Source organism: Electrona antarctica (assembly GCF_951216825.1).
Source record: "Electrona antarctica genome assembly, chromosome: 15".
Lineage (NCBI taxonomy): Eukaryota > Metazoa > Chordata > Actinopteri > Myctophiformes > Myctophidae > Electrona > Electrona antarctica.
This window is the reverse complement of record NC_136796.1, coordinates 32,673,709-32,686,537: the sequence shown is the minus strand read 5'-3', so window position 1 is coordinate 32,686,537 and position 12,829 is coordinate 32,673,709. Positions and strand designations below refer to the sequence as shown.

Sequence of the window (12,829 nt, the reverse complement as noted above, 5' to 3'; positions counted from 1 at the left end):
TTTAAAGAAACCACTGAGTGATACACATCCTTACATGGCTGGTGCCATGGGCCGGGGCATTCCGTATTGTGGTAGCAGAGAGGATGGATGTTATCGATGGATGGAGTTTTGAAGAATACAAATCTGGGTAAAAGGAGGATAAATAGAGAGTGGAAAGAGGAGAGAGAACAGATATACACAGAGACAACAGAGATAGCAGTGCGCAGACTAAAGGTCGTTTCAGACGGGGAGCGGGTGACGCAGGCGTTATCGCCTGGATCAGCGACGCGGCTGCTCATGAGCGGAGCGCAGGACACGTAGCGTGAAAACAAAAGCTCACCACAATCCGGGTCTAGTCGCCCGAGGGGCGCGTGCACAAATGAGCGGGCACGCAACAATTTCACAGGACTGCGCTCGCTTGCGTCAACGGCCCTCAACTTTAGCGCATGGCCAAAATAATCGCCCGCCGTTCATTGAAAATGAATTACCAATGCACATCAGTCGCTTCTTGTCTGAAAAGGCCTTTAAAAGGCAAATTTGTTGCAGACCTACAAGCACACATCGCGGCTCATGCGCCTGACATTGTGAGTTTATCGGCCTCAGCTATTGTTTCTGCACGACACTATCGTGCGACGAAGTATGAATCAGGCTTGAGAGACACTGCGTTCCGCTCTGAGAGAACAGAGCGCTCTCTGAAAATCATCACTCATAACCAAATCAGACCCTCTACGGCGCTCACACTAAGGACTACGAGACAGGGTGATGGCTGTCAGAAAGAACGACAGAAGGACAGACACTCCGATTGGACTCAAGTTTATATAATACGTTAGCATTCGTTATGGTGAGGCTCTGTAGGAGGCTAGATTTGCAGGAAAAGGTCTTGTGTACACTGCCGGTACGCTGATGAAGTACTGAAAAAGGGCTGTGTATGTGGATGTATGCATCCTACTGTAGATGTATGATGTCACAGGCTCGCCACAGGCAATCCGAGAACCACATGGGTACCGTACCATGCCGTTCCCATGTAGATCCGGCTTGATCCCATTTTTGTAGTGTGCGTGCGCATGTGTTAATTTGCCAGTCTATGAGGGTCATGGGTCTCTCATTCTGAGCCACACTCCTCGACTGCTCCCTGGTTTGCATGCTTTTGTTCCTCCAAACACAGTTCCTCATACACAGCCAGAGGGTGCCCTGCAAAACACACAGACACCCACCCACTCAAACCCACACCACACTACTAAGGGGTCAGCGCAAATCTCTCTCTCTCCCTCCCTCCTGGTAATGTGTGTGTGGCATCTTTCATTAATAACCCCCACCCCCTCTTCAAACCCACACACAACCGTCCTTGTCTTTCTCCCATGGCTCTCCCCTCAATTTCCACCGTCTCTTTCATAATCATATTCACACTAACTGCCTATAATCCCATTAAAAAAAAACAGATTTTTGTTTTGTTTTTTTTAGCTCAGGTTCATTTTAGCCTGCTTTATTGTAAAGCTACATAAACAGTAAAGCTTTCCAATCTACCGTCTCCTCACTCTCCTCCTGGCTATTGTTGTTCTGTCTTTCTGTCCGTTGTTACCTGCGGTAGGTCTCAGGCACTGAAAGGAGGAACGTGGGATATACTTAATTATAAGCTGTGTGTGTGTACAGTGTGTGTGTGTGTGTGTGTGTGTGTGTGTGTCTGTGCTTGTGTCCTCGTTTGAACCCATACTGTAATAATATCCATGTGATTGCATGCGTCTGTCTGAACACATGTCTGTACATTGTGTAAAAAGCGCTGAAAGATTGAATGGAATCAAAGTCAATCTTTAATGAGAACAAGTGGTCCCGGGAGCAAACCAGGCTTAACTATTTAAGTCTGATTTATACTGTCGCACGACCGGTGACACGCACGGAACATTTCGAGAAGGTCCTGAACATTTTTGCCTGTAATAGCATGATAGTAGGGAGGGACACCAGGTAGCATCAGAGCTTGTCGATCTGCTATTTTCAGCAAAAACTTTTCTCCACAATAACAGAAAATATAGACTGGAGCCCTGAGGTACTCAACCATAGGGTTTAAGTGTAGGACAACAGGATCGTATAAGGCTCACGCAAGCACAGGGGAGACAACAGAGACATGAAGAGAGTCACTTGTGGAAGAGATAACAAAGAGGAAGAGAAGAACGCGCCTCGGGGAAGGGAAACCGAGGAAACAAATTAGCCTCAGACGAGCCGGTGAAAATGAGCCACAAATTACAGCGTCGCCTGAGCTAGCGGATTGGTTACTGAGCCGTAAGGAATCAAGGATAATATCTATCTACATGTTTAATCCAGTTAGCAATTATATTCTAAAGAAATTTGAACGGGTAAATGATTAAACGCTTGTTGTTTAAAGCTTTTCACTCTCCCGCAGTTAAACTGCAGTAGGCTATATTGAGCAAGTGTTAGTTTAACTGAACAACACTCCCACAATTTAAAGTGTAAAAAGATTGGCTAAACTCACTCAGAGTTAAACTAACGTTTCCTGACTATACTGCAAAATCCCGAGAGTTAATTTGACCTGGAGAGTAAAACTGAACCTCAAATGAAAAGGGTCAGCAGAGTATGTGCCTAGAATAAAAGCCACAATAGCAGCCTACTGCTTCCTGTGCTGGTGAGAATGTGAATGGACCAGCTCTTGTGGAGGTGGTGTGAGTCAAGAGAATGATGGACAGACAACAAACGCTGAGGAAATAATGTTAGGCTGGTGAGTGTGTGCATGTGCATGCGCGCGCGCGCGCACGCACGCACGCACGCACGCACGCACGCACGCACGCACGCACGCACGCACGCACGCACGCACGCACGCACGCACGCACGCACGCACGCACGCACGCACGCACGCACGCACGCGTGTGTGTGTGTGTGTGTGTGTAAGGGCACCACAGACAATGAGCTCAGTGTTCCAATTTTGTAGTCTACAGTCAGCCTGCCTGCCCAACCTTACACCCAACACGAGACAGCTGCTCCCCTTCTACAACACACCACGCATGCACGCACGCCACGCACGACTTATAAGGGAGGGAGAAAGAAAGAAAGAAAGAAAGAAAGAAAGAAAGAAAAAAAGAGGCCAACAGAATAAATGAAAGAGGAGACCAACACATTAGAGAGAGAAGAGATCATGGTGCAGATTGACAGGCACAAAGTGCCCTCAGGCTGACCTCTAGACACGGGCGACAATCCCAGCCTACTTACTTACACATTAAACACACCAACTGTAGGCAAGCATGCATTACTTTTATCCACCCTTTCAACAAAAAAAACCCTTTATTATTAAACCCTATTTTTATCCAGAACATCCCTCTCCCCCCCACCCTCCGCCTCCATCCTTCAAATCATTCCCTCCATCATTTTCTCCTCCTCTGTGTGTCTCTCTCCTCTCTCTCGACAGGGAATGGCCCAGTAATGCCAGACTAATAAATCATTCATGACGTTGTTCTCCACCTCCCCCTTCTCTTTCTCTCCTCAATCCTCCTCTTCCTCCATCTCCTCCCTGGTTGCTGCACTGTAGCACTGACCGCAGCAGACATCGCCACGCCCACTGACTGCCATTTACAGTGCATGGACGCACAAACGCACTTTTGCATGTAATGAAAATATATAACTTGCATTCTCTGAATAATGCGCATGCATGCATGCATGCACAGACTCACATCTACTGTATATGTATATGTATAAAAAAAACTATTAAGGAAATTAATGAAAATGGGAGGGGGACATCATCATAGTTAAAATGCAGACACATGCATCAAAACCCAGACAGTTCACAGGCACAGCAGACAGACAAACAGGGAGAAAATCAAAGACAGAAAGGAGAGAGAGAGAGAGAGACAGACAGAACAGAGAAGGAGTGGATGGATGCAATTCATCTCTGCTAAGAATCTGAGCGTGGGATTACTGTCACATTGATACACACACTAGTGCTCCACCAATAACGAGGGACGGCCGTAGCTGAATGGGTAAGAGAGGCCGCCTGGGAAACTGAAGGTCCCAGGTTCGATTCCCGGTCCTGGCAATGTGTCGAGGTGTCCCTGAGCAAGACACTTAACCCCTAACTTCTCCCCTACACTCAAGTCTCCCCATACTGTACATGTTTTTCCCTTTTTTACTTTCTGTATATGATGATTTCCTGTTTTTTTTTGTGGTGTGTATATTACGTCTTTAAATGTTCTGATGAAATGAAAAAGGTGGACCCTGTTGTAAACAAGTTGTGCTGAATCATGATTCGTCCACAAAGTAACAGTTTTTGTATTGACTTGTGCTTTCGTTTGAACTGTACCCATTCTGCATACTGTGAAATAAAAAATGCAATCAATGAATCAACCAATTGGGCAGTAATCAGCTGAGTGAAGCTGAAAACTGAATTACCCCTGCGGGATCAAAGGGTATAAATCCTTATTACTGGATTTTTTTGGGGCCGATGCTGAGATTAGGGAGAGTAAATCATTCCAACAGTGACATATCGGCCACACAATGGATGAGCTGAAACTCTCATCCATGCTTTCATCCACACTCCGCCACCTCGACTATTGCAACAGTATCCTAGTCCATGGCACCACGTCCAACTAAGCCTTGCCGGGCCATGAGGCCCATAGGGCAGAAACCGGGTGTTTCCGCACGTCGACCTTTGGTGTGTCGGATCTGCGTGTTCATCCCGTCTGGAGTTGGGACAGGAGGTGTTGGTGCCAAATATGCTCATCAAATATTCCATACTCCATTCTACTCCTCCCATTCAAAATTCCCTGCCGACGGTCGGACACCGCCCCACCCCCTACCCGTAGGAGTACATGCAGTGACAATAATCACCCTCTGCACCCCGTTTCCCTCCCCCGAACAACTGTATTCGTGTAGACACACACACAGCCAATGAGCCATACCAGATGCACTGCTGCGGATTTGTAACCCCTAGTAGCCTCCACAGTGGCGAGCAGGTACTTTACCACTGCAAGTACCCAAGCGCACAATAAACTTTATCAGTGCACTGAAGCTTCACTGAGAATGTAATGATTACTACTAGTCCATGCACGCTCAGGGATATGACACACCCAAAGTAGTGTGTAGTGTGCAGAGTTTGGGTTGTTTGGTGTGTACATGCATTTGTACACACATTTGTATGGCTGAACATCCTAAATTACTACTTATACTGTGGTGGCTGGTCATGATTGTGTGGTGGCCCGGCGCCCGCCACACAATAATGCATATAGGGGAAACACTACACTGCTATTATAAAAAACACCAAGCATCTTGTTTTGCATTATGTTCTGCAAAAAAGACAACATACTGTAGCGATGGGCGAATATCGGCAAACGAGAATATCAGTTAACCGTTACATTGGTCAGGCCTTAACACGCACACCACACAGACACAGGAATGAAAACATCAGAGTTATGAGAACAGGGGCCACAACCAATATGGGATTCACATTATTATATTGGTCATCAATCACGTAAACTTTCTGATCTACAATGATTTAACATCCTTAATTTCTTACAGAATACTATAGAGCATCGCAGTCCCGCCCCCTTTTATGACGCCGCCAGGCCCAGGAAATAATTCCCAATGCATTTTTCCCATAGACATTTCAAAAAGTATTTATTTAAAGACCTTTTAAGCGTCCTACGAAGCCAACTCGAGTCGTGACAAATCATGACAACAAACACAATATTTTGGACCAAACAAATAATTACAAAGAAGAAAAACAACAAAAAAAGTGTTGTAACCTGCCGTTTTTTTCTACTTTCTAATTCTTTGTTTGGCCCAAAACATGTGTCACGACAAGAGTTGGCTTTGTCTGCGGCGTAAACGTCTTTAAATAAATACTTTTTGAAAAGTCTATGAGGAAAATGAACGGGGATTTCTTTTCCGGGTCTCTCGACGGGGGCGGGACTGCGACGCTCTATATTGGACAACCTTATGTATAGAGCGTCGCAGTCCCGCCCCCTACCATGGACCAGGAAATGATTCTCCGTTCATTTTCCTCATAGACATTTCAGAAAGTATTTATTTAAAGACGTTTACGCCGCGGACAAAGCCAACTCGAGTCGTGACAAATCATGACAACAAACACCATTTTTGGGGCCGAAAAAATAATTAGAAAGAAGAAAAAAACGGCAGGTTACAACACTTTTTTTGTTGTTTTTCTTCTTTGTAATTATTTGTTTGGTCCAAAATATTGTTTGTGTTGTCATGAGTTGTCACGACTCGAGTTGGCGTAACCGTCTTTAAATAAATACTTTTCGAAATGTCTATGGGAATAATGCATTGGGATTCATTTCCTGGTCCATGGTAGGGGGAGGGACTGCGACACTCTATAGGGCTACCCTATATGGGCCACCGGCCAAGGTGACAGAACATCTTTAAGCCTTGCCTGCCTGACATGCCACATCGCACAAACGTGTGTCCAACTGTCCATGGCCTGGGCCGTGGCTCAGCGGTCCAGGCACCTTGGCCGGTAGTCCGAGTTTGGCAGTGTGCCGCGGGTTCGACTCCCGATCCCGACGGCCTTTACTGCATGTCACTCCCCCATCTCTCTCCCCCATTTCCTGTCAGCCTACTGTCTGTCCCTCTATAAAAAATAAAGGCGAAAGTCGCAAAAAAATCATAATCATAATCACTTAGTCATAATCACTTAGATAACACTCACTGTACACTAACAGCGCTAAATAGTCTCTCACTCTCACACACACACACACACACACACACACACACACACACACACACACACACACACACACACACACACACACACACACACACACACACACACACACACACACACACACACACACACACACACACACACACACACACACACACACACACACACACACACACACACACCTTAGTGTGGCAGGAGATATTCCACCTTTAGATTGTAATACTAGATTATGGTAAAGACACCCAATGGAGATCCACTAACCCTATCGCTGTGTAGGAAAGACAGTCACATGGTAGAAAAAAACATAAGACTGAGACAACCTAAATGTTCTCTCACATGAACAATAACCTCATTAATATATTAACAGAGCACCGAAGTCTGACTTCAATATCGGGAGAGGTGCACATCCACAGGTTCATGTACTTTTTATTTGCATCGTAATCCCCATAGGGGGATTTTAGTGTTTGAAAAATAAACGTGTCATCCCAGCCGTTTCACTCATATGGATATGAAGAATCAACTGACTGAGAGAAACCGCTACCGTTACTGCTACTGAATGAGTTACATTTTCGATACAGAGACACCTCCCTGACAATAACGCTGAGACAGCTTGTTTATTTTTGGACCACAATGCTTATATGATTTTAAGATGACCCCATGTTATTCTCCATAGAGAAATTACTTCTGTGACATTAGGACTTCGGTGCTCTATACAGATGCATTTTTTTTTTCGTAATAAAAGACAAGAATAGAGAAGAAAGGAAGCAAGGACACAATCCAAATAACAAGAAGGCACCAAGTCAAAATAAAACGTACACTGGCAACACTCACGCCATATCATGATATTACGATTACCAAATTATCGAGACAATATCATCATTCTAAGTCGTGCATCACGAATATCGATATTTCACAAGCCTCTGTACCACACTCATTGACAGTACAGCCTGGCACTTGTGCATGATGGCATGCCATAGATAGCATGTTCATCTAATGAGTGAATAATATCCCCTGCATTTCCAATGAACTCTGGGCAGGGGGCATGAGCCGGGCTAGTCTGTAGGGGAGGGGGGCAGAGCATAACACAATGCGAGTGTTAGGGAGTGTGGGAACCAATTCTTCCTGGGACAATGGACACTTCCCACTGGTCACAGTGTGCCCATTCACTATCAGCTGCTAGCCTAGCGTTGCACGGCACTGAATATGCACCGGCTCAGCACAATGCTGCTTTCTACCAAACAAGTCCAGACTGTTTCCTATCCCAAAGACAACACGCACGGTGCTAGCCTACACACAGCCTCTTCTCACATAAGCAGTTTCTTTCTGTGTGCGTCTCTCTCTCTCTCTCTCTCTGACACTCACACACTTTACACTCTGTCCTCCCCATGGGGGACAGAGAGAGAAATAATAGTCAGAATTTCAACTTGCCAGTAATGGGCGGGGTTGAAAATCAACGAGAAAAAGCATGTGGAATTCCAGGAAATACTCCCACCAGGCTCACTCCCTCTCACGGGAGTGTGGTGTGTGTACTGTACAACTACCACTGTATTACTGGTCTGGCTGCACACAGAGACACGTACATACTACATACTACACATGCACCACGGCTGTGGCAACAAGTTGTGTAGATTGTCGAGATTGGCTCGGTAGAGTCTGCCACTCTGCCATAACTAGGCCAGTACGGTTGGTTGTAGAGATATTCTGGGCAGAGCTTTATTAGCGTAACCCAGTTAGCCAATAGCTATACCAGTGACTGGTGGAAGACTCACTCCCCACAGAGGGGGCACACTGTCAAGGACAACAAGGGGTGGGTGGATGGGGGGGGGGGGGGGCACGGCATTCACACTGAGAGAGAACAAATAAATGACCGTGAAGGAGCCCTATGACGGAAGGAACAGACATCATCATCGCTGCCTGGTGCCAGCAATCACTCTTCCGTCAAAGAGCATATAAGGTCAACAAAGTCCTTGTTAGAGATTGTCAAATTGGAGGGAAAAATGGAATTGTGAGCGTTTTTTGGGGGGGCTGGGGGTGTGTTTGTGGGGGGACGGGCCGGGGGGTTTGAAACACTGGGCGACAGTGTCAGTATGACCCAGACAACAGCGCCAACCTTTTGTGCGTGTGATCTCAGGTTGCTATCGCAACAGAGCCTGAGAAAGTGAGGAGGTGGGCGGGGCACAACTCAAGAAAGCCAAGCAATGCAGCGTGAGAGGTTTTCATGCTGTCATGCTGTGACACAGAGGAGAGAGAGGAGGGGGGGGCAGGCATACACTGCCAGAGGGTCATAGAGAGAGATAGGGACATGTGGAGAGAGCGAGGGGAAAAATGTCCATTGGAAGACATCATGCCAAGACCTGCTGCAATTTGTAAACTGTCATTTCAAAATCCAATTATTGTCATGTCATTCAATTTAAAGCTGCAGTCCAGAAATTATTTGAATGAATACAACTTTACTTGTTCCCTTTTGCTTCATCTCTGTATGGTAAAGAACTAATTATCTGACCTTTTTTCAAGGGTCCATTTTGTACACTCATGAGTTACAAACCCATGAGGAGGATCCATTTAGTTTCTAACTATAAATCATTTACCTGGGCTGGGGACCCCTGACTCAGGGGCCCCTGGGGATCCCTGGACCCCATGTTGAGAAACAGTGTGGTACCACGATTATAGCTAGTGCATCTGCAGCGGTTGGTAGTCTCCCTAATATTCCATTGAGCATGTTTTACCCTGGTGCCACATAGGTCACAGGTCTACTGGTTGACAAGTAGTACTGCCTGGAGCTCATGAACACAATATCTGCCATGGGCATGCGAGCATGCATCCTCTTACGATATAAGCGAGACTTGATCTCGAATGGATTGAATGCCGGGTATGACATCAAATGCACAGGTTGCAGCTTAATTACGTGGGAATGGGCCCTAGGGCTCACAAAGTCGTTTAGTCTGAGGTTTTAGCAGACAAATTAAGGCATGCTTATTCCTGTTCCTCACTGGGAAAATGTTAACTCTGTATTTTACCCACATCAGGAACCAGAAACCGTGTACTATAATTCCAGATGGAGATGAGAGTATACTCTATCCTGCAGTTACCAAACAACAACACTCAACTGGCCACTGGGAAAAAACAATGACAGATTCATGGGATTCCATGGACTGCGCTCCCCCAGGTGAAGCATTTTGTACCAGCTCTTGTTGTTTCTCGCTTGCTATATGTTAGGACAATGTTTTACATACTTCACTGCTGCATTCACTGCTATCAACCTGAAGTCGAGGTGCACTGCATATTAGGCATAGCCTAGCCTAGGTACCCAGGCTTTTCTTTTCGTTCGCATTAGTCTCAAAAATGAAAGCCTGGGTAAACCAAGCCCCAAGAATGGCTGGCCAACGTTATAACTCTATGGGGAAAACCCATTAGAAGATCTGGCATGGGAAGCCCGCTAACCAATAACACTGCAGAGGGGCGTCGCTCCAAATTTGGTGACGTTAGTGTTCTCTGCTGTTTTCTACCGGGGAGGGGAGGAGGTGCTCAGATCAGTGAACCAATAGGATCCACCATAGTTATAAAGGATAGAGTGCGGACAGCCCCAGCCCCTGCTGTTCATTTCAATGAAAGTTGCTCAGTGGCGTTTTGAAGCACCTGGAAGAATGCTATTGCTGATATGCACACGGCTGCCATCTTGCCAGCAAGGTGCTACCTAGGTGCAACTTCCCATAGACAGCCCATTCATCCAAACAGAACAGTCCTATCTAATTGTATTAAATAACGTCAAACTCACCACATTGCAGCTGTACGGAAAGCTTGAATTATCCTCTTTCTATCTGCAATGTGTTTGTTTAATAAAAATCCACTGTAGACATGTTATGAGCTACTCCCTGTCAAGAAATTCCTTGCAGATGATTTTTTTCTTAAGTGCTGGAGTTTGGAAGTTCTTGTTGACTATCACTCAACAGTCAATGTGTACCACCTGTTTAGAATTTGCACATAATGCAGGAGGTTGCTTTACTGATAACGAGTGCTTCCAAACTCTGACACTTCGCAAAATAATCATCTGCAAGGAATTTCTTGACAGGAAGTAGCTCATAACATGTCTACTGTGGATTTTTATCAAACAAACACTTTGCAATTAAGACGATAATTCTAGCTTTTCGTACAGCTGCAATGTTGGTGAGTTTGACGTTATTTAATACAATTAAATAGGACTTTTCTGTTTGGATGAATGGGCTATCTATGGGAGGTTGCACCTAGGTAGCACCAGCTGGCAAGATGGCAGCCGTGTGCATATCATCAATACTTCCGCATTTGACCACCAAAGTTTGGTGATAATCATCACGCTAAAATATGTATCTGAAAACATTATTGGGTAGAAATAAGCCACATAACAGTAAACTGGTACAGCTGGCCGTCTATCTGGCTTGTAAACAAACATACACAGCATGCTGCTGCGTATAGCATAGCTACCGTCCCTAGCTACCGTCCCATCGCCTGAAGGGATGCGACGCTCTGATTGGTTCAGAAACTTCAGACCGGTGTTTCAACTTGAAACCGTTTGAAACTTCAAAATAAAATGTCCACCATTTCCGTTGCACTGCACCTTTAAACTCCAGCAGCACAGGGTTTCCTCGTGCTAAATGCAGGGGCCCGCCTGCAGTTCCAGCTCTGACCACTACGACTCGCGGCTTCAACGTTGGCCAGCCTTTCTGGGGGCTTGGGATCCACTGCCTGTTTGACTGGCACCCGCACCTCTAGACCAGAAAGCACACAGGCTGTACCAGGCTAGACATAAACAGCATGAACTAGTATGAGATATGAGAGTGACGACACTAGCGCTGACTCCCATTGTAACAATGGAATGCGGAAGTGCTCATTCTATCTCACTTTGCGGCGAGATCAAAGCTTGTCACAACTCTCTTCTTCTACGGCTCTGGGCATAACCTAGCGATGGGTGATGTCAGTGACTCTTAATTATTAAGTCACAATATTGAATAGTCAGTCATAGAATGAGACAGAAGTGTCACAATATTCACAATACTTACAAGCAATTCAACATCATGCCTGGCCCCTGATAAGGCCACATTGCCTGCCTCTAAATATTTCCCAACTCCCCTCAATCTCAAAATCAGTGAGGTGGAAAGGCTTCTCTAACCTTTCTCTCCTATTGAGGACATGATGTATGATCTCCATGAACGTTATCTTTCCATCAGCATATTGTCACAATTTGCTGACTAGTAGTATGAGCATTGTTTTAACGAAAAGTTACAAAAATGACCTGAAAATCAGTAGTTTTCTCAGCAACTCACCAGTGTCACCACAACGTCTGAACACTTGACACAGTTACAATACAATACAACAAAGCTGCTGCTATAAGCTTGTTGTAACATTGTGAATGGCTTTCTGCAGTGGAAACTAAATGTAGGTTAAGATAAGCAACTGCATTTTGAGTTCATCTCTCTCGCTCCCTCCCCTCTAAGTGTTGAGGTACACTATGTTATTGACAAGTGAATTGTAATAAAAACGCAATTGCTCCAGTAGTAGAATATTATAATTTACATGTATTTAGTTCTGTTCTCCCTAAAGTCACCGCCATACATCTACCTCGTGTGGCAGTTCATTTGTTTATGTACTACTAATTAACTATACTACCTGCGTTAATGTTGTAATTTGCAGTCACTGTTTTGACGTATGTATGGAGTAACCTCGCCTCACCAGGTTTATGTATGGAGAGAACTTCAGCTTCAGGAATCAATGGGCTGCATTTTGCTCGCATTCTGTCCTTCATTCTTAAGTAACCTCGCTAAATCCATCTAATTATGATGTCATACGCTCAATAAGTAAAGGTTGTGTTGTCAATCTTCGCTGACATGCACATAATTAGACAAGAATGTATCCTTGCACTTTAACAACAACATAATAGCACGATGATGGCTTCGGCCAATAACCATATTATAATGCTCTAATGCAGATTATTTCCCGTGTTTCTGTCGTTCTTACCTGCATGGAGTCGGCGCTGATTATTTCGCCTTGAAGTCGTTTACCAATTTCGATGGCTAGTTTAGACTTTCCAGTGCCAGTAGCTCCTAAAATCACCACTAAAGGAGGTATGATGTTTCTCTGCACAGCACATTGCACACTGCGAGCGGACGCCGCCATGATGCTGTCCTCCACTTTACCCAG

General features: G+C 45.3%; 1 protein-coding gene across 2 annotated transcripts in view; it reads right to left on the bottom strand.

Moving 5' to 3' along the window:
* LOC306938146 (tRNA dimethylallyltransferase-like) overlaps positions 1–12,829 on the bottom strand; it is a 50,097-nt gene extending 37,268 nt beyond the window's left edge. For both annotated transcript variants that reach the window (XM_079522164.1, XM_079522165.1), the window contains exon 1: positions 12,647–12,829. In XM_079522164.1, coding sequence (XP_079378290.1) covers positions 12,647–12,805 — 159 coding nt within the window. In that variant the 5' untranslated portion in view covers positions 12,806–12,829. The remainder of the gene's footprint in view (positions 1–12,646) is intronic.